Source organism: Stegodyphus dumicola, chromosome 5 (genome assembly GCF_044657685.1).
Source record: "Stegodyphus dumicola isolate Sdum_Otavi_A_Nest chromosome 5, ASM4465768v1".
NCBI lineage: Eukaryota > Metazoa > Arthropoda > Arachnida > Araneae > Eresidae > Stegodyphus > Stegodyphus dumicola.
In genome coordinates this window covers 170,892,010-170,915,479 of record NC_140772.1, presented here as the reverse complement: position 1 = coordinate 170,915,479, position 23,470 = coordinate 170,892,010, and the positions used below count along the sequence as shown (strand labels likewise).

The window sequence follows — 23,470 nt, the reverse complement described above, 5'->3', positions numbered from 1 at the left end:
ATAAAGTAGTATATCAATGAATTCATTATTCCTGTTCACTGTTTTTGCGTCAGATTATTTCACAGTAAATAGAAAGGCTACATGAATCACAGATAGTTTACAGATTGTGTGCTGGATAGTTTATGCGACTGCAAGCTGTAGGATTGTTTGGATTTTATCATATACATATGACCTGTTAGGCTAAAACAACATATACTGTTTTACATTTCTTCCCATTTCGTTAGTAATGGTGTATATATTCCAAAATTTTCGATTTTTTTATTATATATGTCGAAATTAACTTACTCCATTGAGGACATCCCATGTCAACATCATTCTAGCCTTTTGTTCTGTTTCCTGAAACACAGAACAGAAGCAATTGAGTTTACAGCATATTAAAAAATATATATGAAATGGATGAGAAGATGAATGAAATGAATGACACTTACTTGACTACCATCGAGCAATAATCCAAATCCTCCATTAATAGCCTCACCCCTAAAATAAAAATGAGTTATTTTCGATGAATGTGCGATTTGTTCTGGATAAAATCTTAATTCAAAATGAGTCAATTTCAGTTTAGAATGCATTCTGAGAGGTTAATTAATGACTCTTTACAGTTCTTCGCAAAACCATCTTCTTCGCCACGCTATATAAAAGTCATATAATAGCTACTAATTTTGAAATGTTGCAGATTACAGAGGTTTATTATAAGCAATTACTGGTCTTAGGGAAATACCGAAATTAAAATGAAGAGTTAAGAGGCTCCTGGAAATTAAAATGAGAAAGTTGCTGTACACATTTCCTGTACAAACACTTTCAATCACAAAAATGTTTTAAATGACGCAAGTACGCTTATTTTGGTATTTTTAATTTTAGAAATATCAATTTTGTAAAAATAATCAAATCTAATTTTTTATATGCTTTTTAGGTTCCTATAAGTATATTATTTAGAAAAAATTTGTATTTAGTTTCTCATCTTAATAGGTCAAGTAACAAGCATTTTTATGCAGATTGTCATGAAAAATATGTAAAGTGCTTCAAAAAAGTATATCTTATGCACAAAATGTTATAGAATTCCTATTCTAGAAAACACTGGCAAATTTCAATATTGGCATACAACGAATTATAACATTAAATGCATAAATTAAAAATATTTCTATTTTAACGAATTTTTGTATAATTATTAGATCATGATTCTAAAGTAATAAAATGTCATGAGTAAGGTATTTTTAGCTGTTACTTTTATATGAAAAACTTTCGGCGTACTGTCATCAGATTATAAAGTAAAGAATATTGCAGACTGGTAAATAATAAAAGAATATCATTGAATAGCCTTTAAGGACGAAAATCAACCTCGAAATAATGACGTCAAATATCCCAAGTTTTGAAATTAAATCTCTTTGTCAGTTTTCATCGTAAAGGGAGTAACACTTTATAAAAAAAAATAACAATCTAATATGCAAAATTTTCCTAAATATTAGTGTAGGGACATCATAAAAATATTATAAAAAGTTAGATTTCGTAAATATGTAATATAGTAAATTTGTAAAATTTCTAATTTATAAATATATAATAAATTATACAATAAATTTCGTAAATATATTATTAATTTATAAAATTTATCTACTAAAATTTTAAAATGTCCGAACATAAAAATATTTGCGTCATTTAAAACGTATCTATAAGTGGAAGTATATGCCTATGACTAATGATTATGAAAATAAAGGCCGAGTAAGGATTTTAATGGACACTTTTCAAACGGTATATTATTTACGGCATAGCATAGTCAACGTCATATTATAGTCCTCAAAAGAAACCTCAGCAAAAATTGTATCTGATTCATTTCTAAATAAATATATTCTAAAATATGGTGCACCACTTGAGGTAATATCAGACTACTGCTCCCAATTTATTAGCGAAATTTTCGAAGATCTGTGTGCAAGTCTTGGGATACGCCATTTCAGACTTCAGTAAAATATTGCCCAGGGCATGAATAGGGACGTTGTTAAAATCATTCATAGCTATGTAAAAACCTATCACCGAAGCTGGGAACGGCGAATTCTTGAAAGTCGAGCCTGCAAGTGAAAATGACCACATAATATTAAGTCGACATTGTTGGACAATTCAAATGAACAAACATTATGTGATTATTCCTCACCACCACAACAACAACAACTAAAAAAAAAAAAAAAAAAAACACCCTGTTAAAGTGTTAATTAGAGGGCTACCCTCAGATTCTAATGTGGGCATATTAGTTTTTCTCTATCTGAACTTGGTTTCAACGTACACAAAGTCGTGCAACTAACTAAATATAAGTCGTGCAACTAACTAAGGCTCCCATGCCGTTTTTTCAAGCACAAACTATTCCTGACGAAAATATTATAAAATTTTAATGTAACTTATTTAATGTTCTTTGATATGAAAGTAGAAAAATGTGTAGCTAATAACCAAGTGCCTCAGTGCCACAATTTCCAGAAATGGCACCACTCTTTGGAAAATTGCCACGTGGTACCACGTTGTGTCAAATGTGCAGGTTACCATTGTACTGACAACTGTGATCACCAGGAGCTGATTGAAATTTCCTGAATGTTCCAACTGTCAAGGCCCCAAGTGGCCTCGTACAGGGATTACCATAAGTTTCCTACAGCAAGAAAAACCTAACAATAGCTCAGCCATCAAGCCTGGACTTGGTTATGCGCAGGCGGTGAAATCAGCTACTCCTGCATCTGTTAACATGGAAGTACCAAATGCTGGACTTGCTTCCATAGCCAATCTTATTGTTGTCCGAAATATTATGAAAACCTGCTGTTACTGCACATATTGTAAAGGATTCAGTAAATGCAAAGAATCATCCTACAAACAGTACCCGAAATAATAATAATAATGAACGTTCGGATATTTCCGAAATTATGAATTTCCGAATTATTAAAATTATGAAGGAAGTTCAAAACTTATTTGTTTTGAGCCTTGGTCACGTTATATATACCTATAAAAGCAAATTCCCTGAACTGAGAAAATGTAATAATTCATGAGACAAAATGCAAGTTCTACACCTTAATTTTGAGGAAATTTATGAGCTCACTAAGTATTTTTATGGACAGTGAGTTTGGAGCTATATCATGGAACACAAATAGTTTAACCCATAAAATTGATGAGTTACGTATTTTTATACATGAATATTGTCCCGATCTTCTTCTCCTACAGGAACACAAATTTGTTCCTGGGATTACTTTTGAAACTGCAAATTATATACTTTATCGCCTTGACCGGAGCGGAACAAGCCATAGCCCCGGAGGGGGTTTGATAATTTTAATCAAGCTTTCTATCGCCCACTATCACACTACATTTCCCCAGCTTTTAGCTCTTGAAGCCTTAGCTATCACAATCACTTTACTCATTTCACAACCACTCACGATCATTCTTTCTATATCCCATTCAACAAAAGATCACATTAAGCAAGATTCATCCAACAAAAGATCACATCAAGCAAAATTTTGAAGCGTTAGATAAACAGCAAAATAATTATAGATGGAGATTTTAATTGCAGTTCGACAAACTCCAACACGTTATGGCAGAAGATCTACCACAGTTCTGGATTTCTTCTTACTCAAAGGTTGGACCTTTAAGTTCGTAGAAAGTCTGAGTGAACTTTTCTCAGATCACAACCCAGTCTTGGTGGATCTGCATCTTTCCGTTCGTAATACGCCAGACAAAAAAGCCTTCATTAGACATTGGTCTGGATTTACCAAAGCCTTAGACAACACCTCACTTCCCATTCCAACTGCCCACACTGGAGATGAGTTAGATGTAATTGTCAACAACTTTACTCTGAAACTCCAGAATGCACTCCAGCAAAACATTAAGCCTGCTTCTGAAAATAGAAGTAAAAACTGTACTTCTGAAATCAAAAGGAATGCAGCCAGAAAACAATGGCAGAGATCAAGATATCCTCATGATATAGCATTACTCAACCAGCTTAATCACCAGGTCAGGGCCCTTCTTACATGTATGCAAACAGACCGCGACTGGGCCACTTATCTATTTTCCCTCTCAGCAGAGAAAAATTACATCTGGAAGGGTACTTCCAAACTTCTGAGATGCTACACCAACGTTCGGTCCTTAACTGGCCCTCAAGGAATTGCCTACATCATAAAGCTGAGTCACTAGCTGATCACTGTCAAAGCTGAGTCACTAGCTGATCACTGTGCTACTCAGTTTCGCATAAACAACATATCCCACCCACAGACAGAACACATGGTTGCATTGTCATCCACAAATTTCTTCTTAAAACCATGCACGAACAACATTCCTTCCGTCAGGCCGTCAGAGGTTTATGAATATATTATCAAGTTGAAAATCAAGAAGAGTCCGGGATTGAGTCTTATTACCAACAAGATGCTAAAGAACAGGTGAGTCCTAATGATTATGAAGCTTACTAAAATCATTAAAGATATGCTATACCTTGGTCACTTCCCAACTCACTGGCAATATGCTGTCATCTCACCTGTATTAAAGCCCAACAAGTCACCATCAGATCCAGTTTCATACCGGCCGATCATCCTTCTTTCATCAAAGTCGCGGAGTATGTCATGCATCCTCAACCATATGGAGACAAGAACTTCATCATAGATGAACAGCATGGCTTCAGAAAGGGGCACTCAACAGTCCCCCAGCTGTACCGAGTAACTGAATACATCTCGCAAGGATTGCAGAATAAATCCCTCACAGGGACCCTATTTCTGAATGTTGCTAAGGCCGTTGATCGTGTCTGACTGGAGGGCTTCATGCACAAATTCATAAATCTGGGTTTCCCAGATTACATCACTCACCTTATCTTATTTATCGACACTTTATCGTTCGTGTCAACAACACGATCTCCAACCCCAGGCATATCCTAACTCGTGTCCCACAGGGGTCCTTTCTGGGCTCCATATTTTTCAACTATCACACGAATAACATCCCACACATACCACACACACTCTTGCCATATGTGCTGACGACACAAGAATTCTATCACAAAATGCATCTCACGGCTCAGTCATCCAATCATTACAAAACCACTTACATACACATGATCCTGACTGTAGGCGTGGAAGATCAAAATCAACGTGGATAAATCAGATGAAATCGTTTTCACCAAAAAGAAAAACATTAACACTGATATCCATGTCAATACGTATAATACCCCGATCCTATGGACCACGCAAGCCCTATACCTTGGTGTTACCCTTGAACACTGTCTCACATGGTCCCCTCTTAGCCAAGTGCGTACCATTCGCCACCTTAATTGCTCGGAACAGCATCTCTCTACTGATTACAAAATAAGTCTGTCATGTCTGGGGATATGCTTGTAAAACATCATTAAAGAAACTTCAAATTTGCAAAATCTAATACTTAAACATGCGGTGGATTGTCTGTGGTTTATTAGAAATTCGGCAATCCATCGCGACTTTAAAATTCCAGAAATTCAATGTTATATGGCCCCTCTGGCTGAGAAATTTTTCAGAAAAATCCTGCTTGTTCAAAATACTTAAATTCCCATATTAAATTATGACTATAACAATAGGGCGAATAGAAAAAAAAATCGGTTCTCAGACATCTAAATTATTTTTTGTTAATCATAAATATATGTAACTATCACAAAAAAAGTATGTTATACCTTGTATGTAGTATGTATGTATGTATTATATCTTACTTATATCTTTCGTACCTATTTTTGCACTGTTATTCCATATGTTAAATTTTACATTATCCTGAACACTTCTTGCTGTGTATTTGTATGTATGTCTTTTTGCTGCTCTCCTGTAACCACTTTTCACGTAGATCTTTTTAATATATTTCTTTTTAATATATTGCTGCTAATTTCGCACTACCTTCACTACATTGTTTGCTCGTACCAAGTACTTTAGGAATTTTGCAGATCGGCTACATCCGTAGCATACTGGTGTCGTTTGGACTCATCACTAACTTCCTCCGTGAACATTTTCTTCGACTCGTGCCATAATTGCTTATCCGTATTCACGTATTATGCTTATCACTTTTGCATTCAGAACTTTACAAATTAGAAAATCGGCATAGCGGGTAGCGCTCACGAGCGGGTACCTAATTGCGAACGAAGTTTGCCTGAGCCGACGCTGGGATGTCTGCGCCAATGAGTTGGCTTTTGTACTGAGAACGGCTAAGCACGATACCACTGGGAAAACTCTTCGCGAGTTATTTTCTGGGGAAAAATTATTATCCCCTTATAAGGTATTTCTCCCGCTTTCTTGGCATGCCTTCGTGGTGTGGTGGTCTGCACTCTGGGAACGTATTCCAGAGGTTCGCGCTTCGATTCCCGGCGAAGGCGTTTGCTCATTTTTCATCTTGCCTGCTTCCAAAAATACCTAATGTATCTACATACTTAGACAAACTATTCTTCGTGCAGAAAAGGGAGGCAGAGTTTAAAATAAATGATGTTCAACAACAGGGTTCATAGCCACATTTTAGTTAAAAAAATAAGCACCTATAAGCACTTTTCAAGAACATTTTAAGAAAAAAATAAGCACCTGTCTAATTACATTATACACAACTGCATAACCTTAAAAATTAGACTTGTAATTAAAAATATGAGAAATTTATTAAGAAAGAATAAGCATTACCTCAACCATGGAAAATAATTTTTTTTTTAAATTTTAAATAATAGTTCAATTTACAGAACTAGTTTACAATGAGAGGGAAAAAAAAAAACTATGCAGAACTAAACTATATTACAAGATTTAATAATGAAATTTCAGTTCAAAATAGAGAAAAAAATAATAATAAGGCATATTTATTGTATTCACTTGGAACCTAATAATAAATACAATTTTATTTTTCCACTCATATTGATATTTAAATAATTTAAATCTAAACATTTTCTAAATTTTCATTGTATATCAGTTTTCTCTTAACAGATATTGCAAGCAAAGTAATTTAAGTAAAAAAGAGGAACATTTCTGAAATCAGAAGACAGAATTTGCTTCATGCAGTCATCCTTTAACAGTAAAATCTTAACTAACCCGCATACTTGGAAATTGGCGAATATTCGGACAGTCGAGCGTAACTTGAAAAAGAGGAGCGGAGGGGGGGGGTAGACTGTAGCCGCTCTTTAAATTTTTCCGCTAAATAAATGCTTTTGACATTTCGATATGCGCATCATATAAAAATAAACCAATGGAACTGAAAAATATTCTGCTTAGCAAGCACAGTAAAACTCTTTTAAGTGTTCATAAACAAATCTCGGACAAAACATCAAAATTAATTATCTCTGCAAAATATTGCAAGCGTTATTGCGCAATACGTGCGCCGTAATTCTTCCCTACGTGATATTACGCAATCGGAATCAACAGCTACCAGTATTGGGAGAATAAAGAACTAAATAACTGGGGTGTTTTTCATTCTAATTTTCAACAGACGGCGTTAAATTTCCAGAATAGAATCATTCTTCGCTTGGGTTGGTAAACCGCAGAACTTTTAGTCCTATTCAATCCAGATTGGAAAGTGACAAAAAAAAAAAAAAAAAAAAAAAAAAAAAAAAAAAAAAAAAGAGGTCCGTTGCTTGTTTTGCAGCGAACTGTAACAGTTTCAATATTCGAGATTTTGCGGAGAAAGGGGAGAACCTCCCAATCTTCGTACTGTATAATGTATTGGCCAAAAAAACAAAATTATTTTGACTATTCGATTACTTTCCCTTTATTTATTACTTTCGTATTTCTTTGACCAATAGAACGACGGGCACCTGTCTGTACTCTTCGTGCACACCAAAGGTTATGTTTAATGCAGAGAAAGGGGAAAAGCTATTTCCGGGGTATGATTCACCATCTGACATTCCATATTAGGAAGAAAAGTTGTTTATTTAGTTTCGGCTTTGGTACCGGGAAAAATAGCGCGTTCATTAAAAAAAAAAAAAAAAAAAAAAAGCACTAAAAGCAAAAAAATAAGGGCTTTAAAGAAAAAGTAAGCACCTATAAGAGCCTTTATATTTTATTTTCAAATATAAGGACTTATAAGCACTTATAAGGACCGCTACGAACCCTGAACAAATAATAGACGAGGTAATAAGAGCATAATAAGAGAAAACAAAAAGTTTATTATGACAGGAAAAGAAAGGACTTTAACTTCAAGATCGGCGATAAAGCTTTCAAACTGAGGCACGGCGTGTCTTGTGCCCCTCGACAGAAAATATCTGAATTTTACCCTCGTTTTGAAGGAACATTTACGATAAACCGTATTATTGGGACAGTGATATATTTAAAAGTAGAAAACACAAACAATATTGCTGCCATGGTGAATCAAGTCAAAGTACTATAATCTGGCTGATATACCTGTTTAGAGATATTTTACAGGAAGCGACAAATACAAATGATGGGTCCACAACGGATAAGATTGTAGTTCCATGAACAAGAAGGAAAGAATACAGAGTGGCGAAGCTGGAAGGAAAGGGACGTGAAGAGCCAAGAAATATGAATATGAAGAATATGAAGAGCCAAGAAACAATACAAAATGAAAACTGGAGACAGCGCAAGAAAGAGCATGTCGGAAGGCGAAACAATACCCTATACAAGATCTAGAAACCGTCGAACAGGAAAGCAATGGCAACTAAGACATCAGAGGTCAAAGACAGTGCGCCAATAGGGATTCTACAGCGAAAACGACAAGTGGAAGAGGAACATCTTCAGAGCAATAAACTGTCGAGGTACCAACGACCTGCGACGATGGACCAGGCAAGAGTTTTCCGGCCAGACCCAAGGAGTGCCTTCGACCACAATCCACAAGCGTCCAGCACATGTAGATGCGGATCAACGCAAAAAGAAAGTGGCTTGGGACAGATGAGTGAAAAGGAAGCAACCGAAAACGAGGAATGAAAACAATAGGCTACCACAACGTGTACGGCCTCAACAAATGAAATAAGTTCCTTCTTTTGAGGATTTTGCTAAGAAAAGGATGTCAGATTTCCCCAAGCAAAAGATAAGTCAAAATTATTCTGTTTAAGTTTAGTTTAAATTGAAAGCACGAAGTTGCTTGAGAAGTTTTTGTTTCATTTTTTACCATGGGAGAGGACAATTTTTATTAAGCAAGACGCTTTTCTGTTCTTTCGCAGCAAGCAAGAAGCTTACAATTTTTGAATTAAACAAGAACCTTTATGCATTCCGAGTAGGTAAGTTTGGTTGAAATAGAACGAAATGTTAACTTTAGTCGTTGAGACTGATTAAGAAAATGTTAGCATGTTTTAGCCTAAATGAAACAATTTCGTTACTCATAAACTTTAGAAAATTGTTGCATATAATTAAATTAAGTTTGTTTTCAGCTAAAAAAGGTAAGAAATAACTTTTGTAAAAGTGTTTGAATTGTTAAGCACTTAAAGTATCTTGCATGCTTGCAAAAGAAATGAAACGTGCATTGATTGAAAGAGTAACTTAAGCTAATAGCGAATTGTACTAATAAAGTAAAATTAATCTGAGATTGCATGTAAAGTAACCTGACAATGCATGTAAAGTAAATCTTAGGCTCTCCAGACAACACTAAATTAATTTTCACTAGATTTATCTTCTCAGGCTGAGCATCGAATGTAGAGTGTTTTTCTGAGCTCTAGTATGTCTAGTTTCTAACAAGTGGGATGTTAGTTGGTAATGTTGTACACATTCTACATGAAATACGCTCTCATATTCAGTAGACCATGCTGGAGAGCAGGAGGAGTTTTAAATTGATGGAAGGAATAAAATGAGTAAATGCACCTCCATTAGAGGAAAATATTTAACTGTTTAAAATGTTAAAAGTGGTTGGAATGCTGTTTTTATGAAACAAGTTCTAAATCAAGATACCTGGATGGAGTCAAGCCAAGAAAAAGTACGAGGAAGATTGTAATTAATGATCCATGCTAATCGTCTGTAAAAGTGCAATTCAGAAATTTAACATTTAGTTTGCAAATGTTGACTCACACTTAGGTTTAGGATTTGAATATCTTATCCAGGCTTTTAAAGCTTTGTTACGCGATACTTAAAATCTGGCGAGGAAAGATGTAAAATTTCCCTTTTTTAGTATAACAAATTATTTTAAGTTTTGCACCTTTCCTGAGCCTCTCATTTTACCTTCGCATTTCCTCGCCAGGATACAAATTAGTGAGTTAAGTGAAGGGAGACGAATCTTGTAGTTTATTCAGAGCGTGATTTCGCTAGCCAACACATGTTACTAGTTTGTCTTTGCTGTTACTCTGAGTTTTTGATACGAATTTTGGCCACTTAATAAGTACATTGCCGGGTAGGTTGTTGAGTCAGCCTAGTTAGCCTTAAATTGAATTGTTAGTCCAGCAATACTCTTTGAAATTATGGTATAACTATTCTTAAGTTCCACAGCATGTAGTTGGTGTTATTTGTAAGCACGAAGTTGTGCATTTGTATTCATAGTTTGTTGTATAATAAAGGGTTATTTTATCATTCTTCTGTGCTGGTAGTGTTTTACGCCTGTACGAGAAGTCGCGAGGTTTTCTCGTAAGATTACGTCAACTGTGTGACAGCTAAGAAGGTTAGATCTTACAAGGTAATGAATTTATATAATTTTCTTTTAGATCAAGATGAAATTTGAGTTGGAGGTCGGTTACAAAATTCTCAACCCAGAAAGGATTCAAAACACTCAAAGCTAAGCATACATTTACTACAGCATTTATGGAATATTTCCATAAGAAAAGTTTGCACGTCGGTCCTCAAACAGTATTACATTGAGTCAGACAGGAATTTTGGCTCATTGGAGGCAGATATCTGGTTAGAAAAACTGTAAATGCCAGTGTAATTTGTTTCATAAACAAAACTATGAATTCAAATCAGTTATTGGGAAATTTACTAGTCGAGCGAATCAATAAAGGCTCAAACTTTTCCAACTGTGGAATTAACTTCTGTGGTCCTTTTCTTATAAATTAGAAGATCAACGTAAAGGAACCTTTCAAAAGGTATATGTAGCAATATTCATATGCTTTGCCATCAAGGCAGTCAGTCCCTTTGGATCACAGATTTAACATCAAAGGCACTTATAGAAGTATTAAAACGTTTTTTCGCAAGGAGAGGAACATGTTCATTGACAATGCTAAATATTTCATTGGGACATGCTCGGAGCTAAAAAAGCTGCTGAAACTAATGAGTAGTCAAAAGAAAAATTTAGCGAACTATTTAACATCCGAATGTATTAAACGGAAATTCATGTCCCCTCAGATCTCCAAACTTTGATGAGTTACGGGAATCGGGCTAAATCCCTTAAAATACCTCTGACGAAGAATAATTGGTTTATAAATTTAAACATTTGAAAAACTACTAAAGCTATTAGACAAATAAAAGGGATCTTAAATAGCCGACCAATTAGTCCAATGTCTACATACCCCGGTGATTTTAATGCGTTGACTCCTAGTAATTTTTTAACTGGTCGTCCATTAAATTCTGTTGCAAAGCAGATAGCAGTTGATAAGCCGGACAATTATTTAAGGAGCTCTCAAAAAACCACAAATTTTATTCAGTGTTAAAATTTATTCAAATTTACCTCTTCATTTAAGCGCGCGAAACAAATGGATGTTTCTAAAAAATAACGCTAAATCCAACACCATGTTATTCTTAAGGCTAAAGATTTGGCCCCATACAAATCGAAGTTTGGCCTCATAGTATAGTTAAAGGTGCGGACAAAGCTGTTATCAAATTTGATAATTAAGTCTTTTCATGATAATTATGAATGCGATACACCTCGGTAATGTTTTTCAATCTTGTGGTAATACTTCTTAAATTGTTGTTTTTTATTTGTAATATGCTTTGTATTAACTTTTTTTTTTTTCTGTTTGCATACTTTTTTGTTTAATATGTTCATGCATCAGTATATATATTTTGAAATTTTCAAAATTTCAACGCCATGTATGAGTGTGCCACGTTTGTCTATGTATATCATCTAGCGGCAAGAATGAGTCGATACAATCGGTATCTGCTCAACGCAGAAGCTGCAGCAACAAGCGGAGTTTACTTAGGCAAACAAATGCATCGCTATTGAATTTAAAATTTTTCATTCATAGTCCGCTGTGCTTAGTTCTTAACAAGCGTTACACCTCCATATACACTTTCCTTTATACCAAGTTTAGTGAGCTTTGCTAAACAATTAATCCTTGCGGACGGCGATTTTATTCATACTCGTCTTCCGAATTATTTTTACTGAATTTGTTAAAAGGTAGAATTTCATTCAGACGCATTAAGCCTCTCTTCCACTGCTGCGTATGCGTTTCTCCAATCAGCGAGCGAATTCACTTTGATTGACATCTGCAATCCGGTCGATGTGCGGTGACGGATGACATACGGATGGAGTTCAACAATGTTCAACTTCTATCCGTATGTCTGCGGACCAACGAGATATATACACCTGTTCTATGAAGTCGTTGGGTTAGACGCGCCGAGTTGGAGCGAAATAAAGTTTCAAACAAAGTTGAATTTCTTTTAAATATGCTTTTAAGCTCTTTTTTGCTCATCAGCCATTGTTAATGATAGGCAGTGACGGCTGGCTTGATTCACTTGAAATTTTTCTACATATGTGCCTTTTTATGTGTGATCACTGATCAAATTTGAACAAACGCGGCCAAACCCGAACATTTCTCGGCTAGAGATAAAATTGAAACATTTGTTTTCAGCGGTCAAAACTGAGCAAATAGGAAATTTTTCTATGAAATCTACGCAATTGTGTGATTTACTTATTTTGGAGATTACGAGCTGCCATTGGCTTAGAAATAATTTGAATGTCAAAAAATATCTCTCTTCTTCCAGTGTGACCTAGACAAACTACAAACTGAAAGGCTTGACGCTTCTAGTTTACAGACCACTCAATTCATCTGGTAGCTAGAATCTATACCAGAGAGGAATTTAATAGTTTCAGGGGGGATGCAGCCGGCCTTTTATTTAGCAGTTTGGTATTCAGTTTTAGTTTATGAGTAGAAAAAATAATATTTTATTCAAGTTTTGGAATTTACCATCATTTTCTATACATTGTTAAAAAATATCCTTTATGGTTGATGTGGAATATCCTTTCCTTACACATTTTCCTATTACAAATTTATTCAAAACAACCAGAAAATCACCATTTCAGAAGTACCATTTCAAAATTTTTGAGTTCGGAGAAAATTGGCTCATGCCACAAGACAATAAATTTGAAGTATAATGGAATTTATCAAAATTTTTTTTCTTTCAGAAATAAGATACTTAATCGGATTTACTGGATAGGAGTATTGTAGGCATAGTATTTAGGATTGGAGAAAATTTGGAATACTAAATTATTTGCAATCATTTTTAAGTAAAAATGGTAAAATAAATGAAGTTTGCACATATTATATATATATATGTGCCAACTTCATTTACGATCTTTACACATAAAATACAACGATATGCAAAGCTGCTATGTTATTGTGGAAGGCGGTAACACGAAAATCAACTAAACTGTCGCTAGGATTCGAATCACGAATTTTCCGATTACCAGCCAGACATGCTATGAATTCCACCAATGGTGTAAGCAAAAACTCCTTAAATTCTTCCTCACTTTAAAGAGTAACTAGGAAGAGAAGTGATCCAGTCGCCAAATCAAGGTGGTAATGAATTATCATCCATATTTTAATTGGTTGCCACTAGTAAAATCTATCAGGCTTTACGAAGTAGGAAACAAGAAATATCAACTATGCTGTCACTGGTTTACATAATTAGAGCACGCTGTGGGGAAAAAGAAAATTTATAGAATCTGATATTAAATTCTATATTAAAACTACTTGCATATGAGTTACGCATATAGAAATTTACAATATTTCGAAACTTATGATTTAAGTTTAGAAATATTGTGAAATTCCCTTGCATAACTCGCATGCAACTGGCTACTAGCCCACAGTTATGATGTAGGCGATACCTTTCAGTTGTAAAGTGAATAACTGTTATGAAAGATACGCTGGGATTTTCGCATTCTGCTGGAATCTGAGTTGCATCTTGGAAAAAACCAGGCCTTTTAGTGATATTCAGGTTCATCGAATATTCGGAATTGTATATTTTTGGAGTATGAGTATATGCAATTGTTGTAACACTTTCTAAATGTAACAGAATTTGGCATATGCTCCCTGACTGCGCAGGAAACTCGAAATGAAGAACACGTAACATGAGCTTCTTTTCCATCGGGCTTTTCAGTTATGCCTAAGAAAGGCTAGTTCCCTTCGTAAAAAAAAAAGGTTTTTATAATTGATTAGCGGAAACAAATCTGCATCTAGGTCTTTCTTGAAAGCAAAGTAATATAAAGCAAATTTTCATTAAGCTGAGCAGGACACCTGTAGCACTAATCTGATGAGCTTAATTTTATCAAAATTATTAACCAGCCAACGCCTCCTCCGTTATGCAAGGCGACCCATGTAGCTCCTCGGAAAGCATCTCCAATGCAGTTTTGAACAGCCATATCTGCAATATATAATTTAATATATAAGTAATTTCAGCAATACTTCTTTTAAATACAAACAAATAATTATCCTTGATAAAATGAAAACCTTTAAAGCATATATATATAAGAATAAAAAAGCTAACTTTTTACTTTTCGCCACAGCACTGTGACGGAAATCCTAGAACATTTATTTTCGATATAAAATTGCAAGACGAAAGATTTTGTCAACGGCTCTTAGTGTATGAAGAACATAAAGTATAGTTTATGAAAGTTTAAGAATTTCTATAGATTAATGATTAATAGATAATAGATTAATGAAATTAAAGTAGATATACCAAAATCAAAAGTAAATTTTAATATCAACCTGCACAAAACGCAGAACCATCGCTGATATTGGAGGTTTCACGGAATGGACTATCGGTGCCGCTGACATCATGGTGATCGCGGCTTAAAACTATTGGGCTCTGAAAAAAGAAAAGAAAAAGAAGGAAAAACATAACAGTCAGTAACATTAATGGATGTTATTTTCTACATAATTTATTAATTTTTGCCATACTGCGTGTCATAGTTACGACTTATACGTGCAAATTTGTATTCATAAATGTCTTAAGAAACAGAGTCGGATGGAATTATTTAATTATAGCAGAAAACGTATGGGCTACTTCTATCTGAGAAGAGTAGCTTTTATGGAAGATTTTCTAACAAAATATGGTTTATATTTGCATCATATATGAGTGCTTCCCTTTGCTCTGATACTGAGCCATTATGTAACAATCTGTTTTGTCTATGGCCACAGTATGTCAGTTGGCCGAAACGACAGCGTTGGAGATACTGTCGACAAGATGCTATAGTTGACGAATAGTAATGACAGTTTCTTTTCCATACCATCGACAAAAAGAAAAAAAGTCACATGGAATTAAATCTAGAGCCAGAGATGGCTACCATATTGTAGCGAAGCGGTATCTTTAAATTAATAAACATAAGAATACATCAATGCGAGTGGACTGTAGTTTAACCTTTATTCAGCAGTTTCGACTTTAGAACACAACACAGCAAAAAGTAAAGCGAGAAAGTCACAATTAGCTTTTGCAAGAATGCAAGAACAAAATGCGATCTGCGCATACGATCTGCGCATTGCGAAATAATATCTCACAAGTAGGCAGAGAGCTCTGGTGGCCGAAACATTCCGCCTGGCGTTGAAACATCGTTTCAAATCTAAATAGCTGTTACAAAATGAAATTATAATAACAATATTAAATTATGCAAAAATGTGTCATTAAAATAGTCACAAGGAAACATAATATGAAATTATTAAATGAAACTAAATTGTTCTCAAAACAGATGCACAGAAGCCTTGATACAATTCAGGAACTTTAATTAAGAACTTTAATTAGTTAAAGCAAAGTACAACGTTATAATGCTTTAGGAAAAAAAAAAAACCTTTAAGCCTTGTTGTGGTAGATTTAGTTGAATTATTTGCAAACCGAAAACACCATGCAATGATTAAGTTTCAAGGATGATGAAACTTCATTAAGGACTGCAATTTGCGAAGCTACTGTTCCAATTGAACAAGAAACATTTTCCCGTTGTTCTTTTAAAGACTCTTCTGAAAATGGTAAGTTGATAGAAAACGGAATATTATTAAAGCTTACTGCGGCGTAAGTTTTCTATGATGCGTCACAGAAACAATGAAGTTCTACATTTTTAGCTTTGGGCAATAATACTCTCCTAGGAATACGAATGCATTCAAGATTTGCTATATCTTCACAATAGATTTTCCATCTTTCATTGATTTCATCTGGTAAGGTATCATCCCACGAGATTTGTAATTTCCACATATCTTGAAGCAAGATTTTTGCTGCAATTATGAAAGGTGCTAACCAACCAAGTGGATCAAAGATTTTCGAAATAGAATACAAAATCATTCTTTTAGTAGAATGCTCTCTTTTTCAAGATTTACTTTTTCAAGATTTACTTTTTCAAGATTTTCTTTTTCGAGATTTTCTTTTTCGAGATTCTCTTTTTCGAGAAGTGACAAGTAAACTCGTCTTGCGTTAGATACCGCTCCAAACCCAATAATTTTATTGATTTAGTATCAACTACTGTACATGAAGAATTAGCTTTCTGAGCATTCAATGCAGTTTTTAAAATCGAGTGATCATTTGTATACCATTTATGCAATTGAAAGCAACTTTTTTTGTGAAAGTTCACTCAGTTGTGAAATTAACTCTACTGTATTCTCTACTGTGTCTGAACCAAATAGAATATCATCAATATAACAATTGTGTAATATTATTTCAGCTGCCTTTGGAAATTTAGCTCCTTCGTCAATTGTTAGTTGTTTGAGTACGCGAGTAGCCAGGTATGAGGCTGAAGTAGTGCCGTACGTAACTGTGCACAACCTGTAAGTTTTAATCGGTTTCGATGGATCATCTCTTCACAATATTTATTATAATCGCGATCTTCATCATGAATTTGAACTTGTCGATACATTTTCAATAAGCCGCTAGTGATGGGATAGCATCTAAACCTCAAACGAATAGTAAATAAGTCGTCTTGTACCTTGAGACCATTCATTAGCATGTCATTAAGCGATATCCCTGATGTAGTTTTGGTACTAGCATTGAAAACGACGCGTAGTTTTGTGGTAAGACTTGTTTCTTTTAGCACGTGATGATGAGGTATATAATAATGATAATTTATTTTATCTAGATTATCATCGGATAATTCTTCCATGTGTCCAAGTGATAAATATTTGGACATGAAGTCTTTATATTGTTGATATACTTCAGAAGTTTTTATTAGTTTTTGACGTGATTTTCCACGAAATGGGTTTCACACAATCTTTCCTCTTTAGTTAAAGGTTTCGATGCGGGAATTTGTTCCAAATCCCAAAATTATTTAACTACTAATTCCTTCGTGCTTACGTTTAGCGTATTGACTGAAACCTTCTTAAGGTTTGGGAATTCAAAATGTGTAGTTCCAGCAATTACCCATCCTAACTTAGAACAAAATGCAAATGGAAGATTTTTGCCCCTTTTAATTACCTCTCCATTGATTAAAGTAAGGAATATGTTAACTCCAAGCAAAATATCAATTTCTCCCGATTCATGAAATGTAGGATCTGCTAAAGTTAAATCTTGAAAACTTTCATATAAATTCAAAGGTAATGTTACACTTGGAATGTTTCCTGTAATTTTGTCTATTATGTAAGCGGACGTTGAAATTCTGTAACTAGTATTAAAATGAGGTGTAAATAACAAGTCAACTTCTCCAGTAGTAGTTGTATTGAAAGTACCTAAGCATGACACTAATATCTTCGAATCCTTTACGCTCAATCCTAAATTGATAGCTGTTTTCCGACGAATGAATGAATTTTCACTACCTGAATCTGGTAAACATCTACAATTTATGAATTCATTTTTTGAGTTTTGAACCTTAATTAAAGCAGTACACAAAAGTACATAACTACGTTTACCATTAGCATGAGCTCCAAAATGGTGATTTTCATAGTTGTTTGCACAAACAGTTGGAGAAACCTCACTCAAGTCATTTTTTATTTAATTTCTGATTTCGGAACAAACACTTTTGCTTCCGGTGAAGGGAATCTAGACGCATTTTTTTGGTTTGAAATTATTTTCTAAATGCAAAATGCTATGATGATGCTTAAAACAATGTTTACAAGTATTTGCACTCTTACACATTTTAACTTTATTGGCATTAGACAAGGAATTAAAACAAAGTTTATTAGTCTTAACAAACTCTATTCGTTTTTGCACTGTAAGTTTAAAAAATTAGGACACCTGTGTAAAAAATGATCTTCTTTACAAAATAAGCAAGTAAAATTAGTAATTAGAGAAGTAACCTTATTATACACTGGTTTATCTGATTTATGCGTTTTACTAATTAAAGATTTACTGTTCTGTAATGTTTTAGGGTAATTCTTAAAAAATTCTATCAATTCATTCAACTTTGGTATTTCGTCTTTTTTTAATTGACGCTCCCACCACAACTTTGTCGAAATATCAAGTTTTTGCAAAATAATATACATCAACAAAGTATCACTAAAATGATCTATCTTTTGATCTAATATTTCCAATTACATTATCTACTAAATTTAATATCGAGGATGCAGATTCCGTTTGTATTTGTGAAACGTTAAAAATTCTTTTAAAAAAAGAAAATATCTGTTCTCTTTTATTAGAAAATCTTTATTCTAGTGAATTCCAAGTAATACTGAAATTTTGATCAGCTATGGGAATTGACTGAATAATGCGATAAGCATCATTTTTTAAAGAACTCTTTAAATATTGTAATTTTTGAGCTCCAGAAAGATTTGGATTATTGCAAACACAAGCGTTAAATAAATCTTTAAATGTTATCCATTCTGTTAAATTTCCGCTAAATGTGGGTAAAGATAATTTTGGTAACTTTAAACTTTCAGAAATTGATTCAGGTTTGTCGCCATTTGCGTTTACGACCCTGTCGATCTTTAACTTACGAATAATTTTTAAGTGAACCTCCTCAATTTTCTCTAAAATAGACTGTTCTTCCTCAACGAAAGTGTTTATTTTATCATCATCACAATTTGTATAAATTTCGCTAAATAGAGATTTGAAATCTTCCTTAAAGGTTTTACATTTTTCTAAGATTAATTCAGCTTCAGCATTATCTAAGTTATCATAATCTAAGTTCTCGATGAATTTCGTTAACTGTGTTTTCAAAACTCTCTTTCGTTTTTTCTCTGTATCTGACATTTTGAAAATATTCTAAATTCTCGATTTTACTAATACTTTAATAACAATAAAGTAGCAAGTTTCCTGTCTACCTTTATGGCAAATTTTAGAAATGGTATTTATGGTAAATTTTGATTGAGATACTGCTGTAAATGATCTCGAACGGCTTCTGTAACAGTGATCCGGGGAAGTGTCCCAATGAAAGGTGTAATCATCAGTTTGCGACATCAGCCAGTTTTCCAATGTGCCCAAGTAAATCCTTCCAGTTGCGCAGAGATATCTGCCTTATCGCCAAAGGTGGATAGTGAAATATGTGCAAAAACTATGCGAAAATATGTTAAAAATGTAATGACTTACTTTTATTTCAATGAAATAAAATTTGGTATTCGTTACGTACCTTATTTGTTAGGAATTTTAAAACTGTTTCACGGAACAAGTGTATTTTTAATTAAATAAAAAGCATACAAGAGCTATTGCAAAGGATTCTGAACGCTGTGCAAAGTAACGATTTGCAAAGTGCGATTTTAATAAGAGCTTTTTGGAGTCACCAGCGAATCTAATATGAGGTTTAATGTTGTGTACTATGCTTTAAAAATGTTTGATTCGTGTAGTGATAGTAGCCTTAACTTTTAGTTGTTATTATATTCGTGTTGATTCTGATAATGTTGTTGGTAATATGGAAAAATGCTATGATGGTAGATAATGTTTTTGAACCTAGCGTGAGTAGAATCTGAAAAGATTTCAAAAAATCGAAAAAACATATAATCACTGATGACGGCTTTGTTTTGCCGAATAAGACGACCCGCTAAAATTCAGAAATAGGGTGGGGAGTTACCGCTCCTGAATAACTTTAGTGGTTTATCTAATAAGTGTGTTAAAAATGATAATAATACTAGTAGTGTTTCGAATAACCACGTGAGACCTAATGCAAATGTTGAATGTTCAGCCCCCTAAAACACATCCCATTATGGGCCAGCCTAATGTGAAATTTATTGATTTTCTTAAAAATGATATTTATACTATATTCACCGTCCGTATAAATGGGGAATTAATAAAAGTTGTACCCAGTTCTAAGAAAGATCATCGTATAATTTCGAAATATTTAATAGATACACAAATCAATCACTACTAATTATTTTGCGTAGGACTGAAGACCACTAAATATAATCCTGAGACAGGGACGTGCCGTCGGTATGGGCAAGACCGTGCGGCGCACAACGGCTCCGAGGCCTTTATCAACCAATACCGATCCAGTGGCAAAACTGTACTACTAACTCTTCCTCTAGGTACGCGTGCTTTCGCTGTTCGGTCAGAAGTTTTCAGGTTTAAGCTTGCAAAATTTGGGTTTATTAAAAGGCTTTCATGGTCGATGCAGGTTTTTTAATTTTTCATTGCTGTTGTGAGCCGTAGGAGCGCGCCAAGTATATGTATTCGTAAGTCCTGATTTGAAAATATAGTGATTGTGAAAGTTAATTAGAAAATGCAGTAACTGATCACGTGAATTCAAACACATTATTATTATTAACATAATTATAATAATGTTTTATTCAATTAAAAACAAACTTGTAATGTATATTTTAATTTTATAACAGTTATTTTAATTTAATTGTGCTTTTGTATCGACTCTTGTTTCAACTTACGTCTCCCTACCAGAATGAGTTTTTAGAATCGCGTTGAATGCAAATGAGTAAAAAGTAGTATTTAAGGAAAGTCCAACTTACTTCGAGAGAAAGAGAGGTAGGAATTCTGAGTAGTACACGTTTGCCTTCGGGCTAAGTCTGTCTAGAAGCTGTTACGCTCGGCCGTATATTACGTGTCTTTTGACGTTCGTCAGCAAATTTAAATTAAAGGCCAACTACGTTAGATTTGTGTTAACTTATAGCAAGTCTCTTAGTTAGTTATAATTACTTCTTATTTCTTATTTTTATTTCAAGCCCGAGTAGAAGCTTTGTTGGGAGCCCGAATAACAAACTTTTCATCTTATTTTGAGTGAAATAAAAGGGAAGTTAACCCTTCTTGAGTTTACGATTCCTGTTTTTTGAACTAAGCGATAAGATGCGTAACTGTTCACTAGGTTCCTGACCATTTACTTTAGTAGAATAAGAGTGAGGAATTCTACAAGCTTACATAGTTTTAACAATATAGTCAATTTACCTAATTTTTATAAATACTTAACGAAATGTGCCATTAGAGTAATTACAAAATTTAAAATTTTGAATTTTTTGTAATAATTTTTCATGTAAAATAAATCAAACTTTATGTTTCCTATTTTTTGTGATTTTATTTAGAAGACCAAAGAAGAAAAAAAGAAATTGTATGGTTATCAAAACGTGCTTAACAAGCGGTAGGAAGACTTGAAAATAAAAGCGACTTAAAAGTTACCAACTTTTTTCGGTAGAACGCACATTTTCAAGAAGTACTTCTACTGATAACAGATTTTTGCATTTCTATCAGCATCAAAATTAGGAAAGCAAGCCAATGAGTATCCGATAGATTCAGGTTCTCATACGGTTTCAGTCGGTACCATTATGTCCGAATATGCTAGAGGAATCATCCGAAAGACACGTATTCGCTCCTCTCTAAAGATCCAGGACTTTAAATGTAACACTATATGACGCTTCTGTTACATACCTTTTGTTTAGATCGCTTTGACACCTTCGCACTTTACTCTTTCCTGTCTACTAGCTCTCACAGCTTGCTCTTCATGTCCGTTATGATTCATAATTCTAGTGACTCTTAATTTTTCAAAAAGCTTTTGTGAGTGTGCTGAACTTCTGCATAATTTATCATCTTTTACTTATAGTGTTTACAACTTTTGACTCAGTTACTTGCCAGAATCTAATTAGGAACTTTAAACTGTGTTCTACAAGGATTACGAAGTTCTGCCACCGCTAGCAGCATCAACAGCACTCTACCTTTCAGCGTTAATTTAGCTCAAGAAAAATGGATTACATTACATGATATACATTACGATATACGTAGTTATACAGGTGCATGTTTGAAGGTGTTATCTGTTGTAGTGGGTACAGGCATTATGTTTCAGGATATTATATATATTGCAGTAGAAACAGGCGTGATATTCCGACGTTACAAATCATTTTCGTAAACATGAACTGTATATACATCAGTGTTTATTATCAGAATTAAGTTAGAACTGAAAAGCTATTTACAAAGCTTACATTTAAGTACTGTTGTATAGTTATGCTGAAACTTTAGCAGCTCAATTTTGACGATTCATTATGTGCTGTAACGTATGTTTTTGTGATTATTGATTTTCAGAAATTACATGATATCTAGCAGTACATGATTATTCACATGTAAAGATTACATTACATGACATTATAAATTGTGGTGGCTAGAAGCAACTTATTTCTAGTTTATAGATCATGTTCACAATCATGACTTGTTTACATTATTATTCACAATCAGCAGTCAAAATTAGAAAGAATATAAAATAATAATAAAAAGGACATAATAAGTTAGAAAACAGAAGGAAAAAAATAGCTTCATCTGCATACTTATGCGTACTACGTGCTTTTAAGATACCACTTGCATATATATGCTGATACATTACCGAATTATTTTTGTCAGTTCATTGTATGCAATTTCCTGTGCTTTTAGAATAATTAATTTACAAGAATTACATTACATTGTTAATACTTTACCAATTCAATGCTGGCAATTTATTATACGTGTTCACTTTTCAGGTGATGTTACCTTATGCTACATAGAAATGTAGGGGGTCATCTATTATTTACCTTAAGTAAACAGATAGTAGCCCCTTACCCTACTTGTGAGTGTCCTTATGTTGTGCTTCATATGGTTTACGATGCTTATTTCTTTCCTGTAGAGGTACGCCGGGGTACATTACATCTGCATTTAATTGCTTTGTTTCGCTGTTGCTGGACCATTTCTTTGAAGATTAAGTTATACTACATAGCTCTTGACTTCCAGCAGCCAAAACGTCAATAACCTTCGTAATTTTATTCCTCAAGTGCTTGACTGCATATCTCAGAAATGGGAATAAGTCCTCTTCTGAATTTGGCTTCTTTAGATGAAGGGAATCTGTAAACGAGCAGAAAAATAGATAATGTTCGGGGTGACTTTTTCACCACATGCGCAGCAGGCTGATGAAGATAAATTTCTTGCGTAGAGGTACGTTGGAAAAGGCCGTGCCCCGTGATAAACCACGTGGCATGTCTGGAGAGATAAATGGAGGGAGAGTCAACTTTGGGGAAGAGGTTGTAAACTCTTCTGCTTGTATTCGCAGCGTCCCAAGATTGTTGGCATAATTATTTAGCTGTGATTTTTAGTTT

The 23,470-nt window shown here is 34.1% G+C and overlaps 1 protein-coding gene across 4 annotated transcripts in view; it reads right to left on the bottom strand.

Moving 5' to 3' along the window:
• Positions 1-23,470, bottom strand: part of LOC118199417 (urocanate hydratase-like) — a 171,948-nt gene that overhangs the window by 5,770 nt on the left and 142,708 nt on the right. For 3 of the 4 annotated variants that reach the window (XM_035371273.2, XM_035371272.2, XM_035371274.2), the window contains 4 exons: positions 14,783-14,882; positions 14,357-14,438; positions 429-477; positions 286-336 (listed from right to left, as the gene is read on the bottom strand). In XM_035371273.2, the coding sequence (XP_035227164.1) occupies positions 286-336; positions 429-477; positions 14,357-14,438; positions 14,783-14,882 (282 nt within the window). Of the gene's footprint in view, positions 1-285; positions 337-428; positions 478-14,311; positions 14,439-14,782; positions 14,883-23,470 lie in introns of all 4 variants that reach the window. The other variant, XR_004759937.2, reaches the window with a different exon arrangement.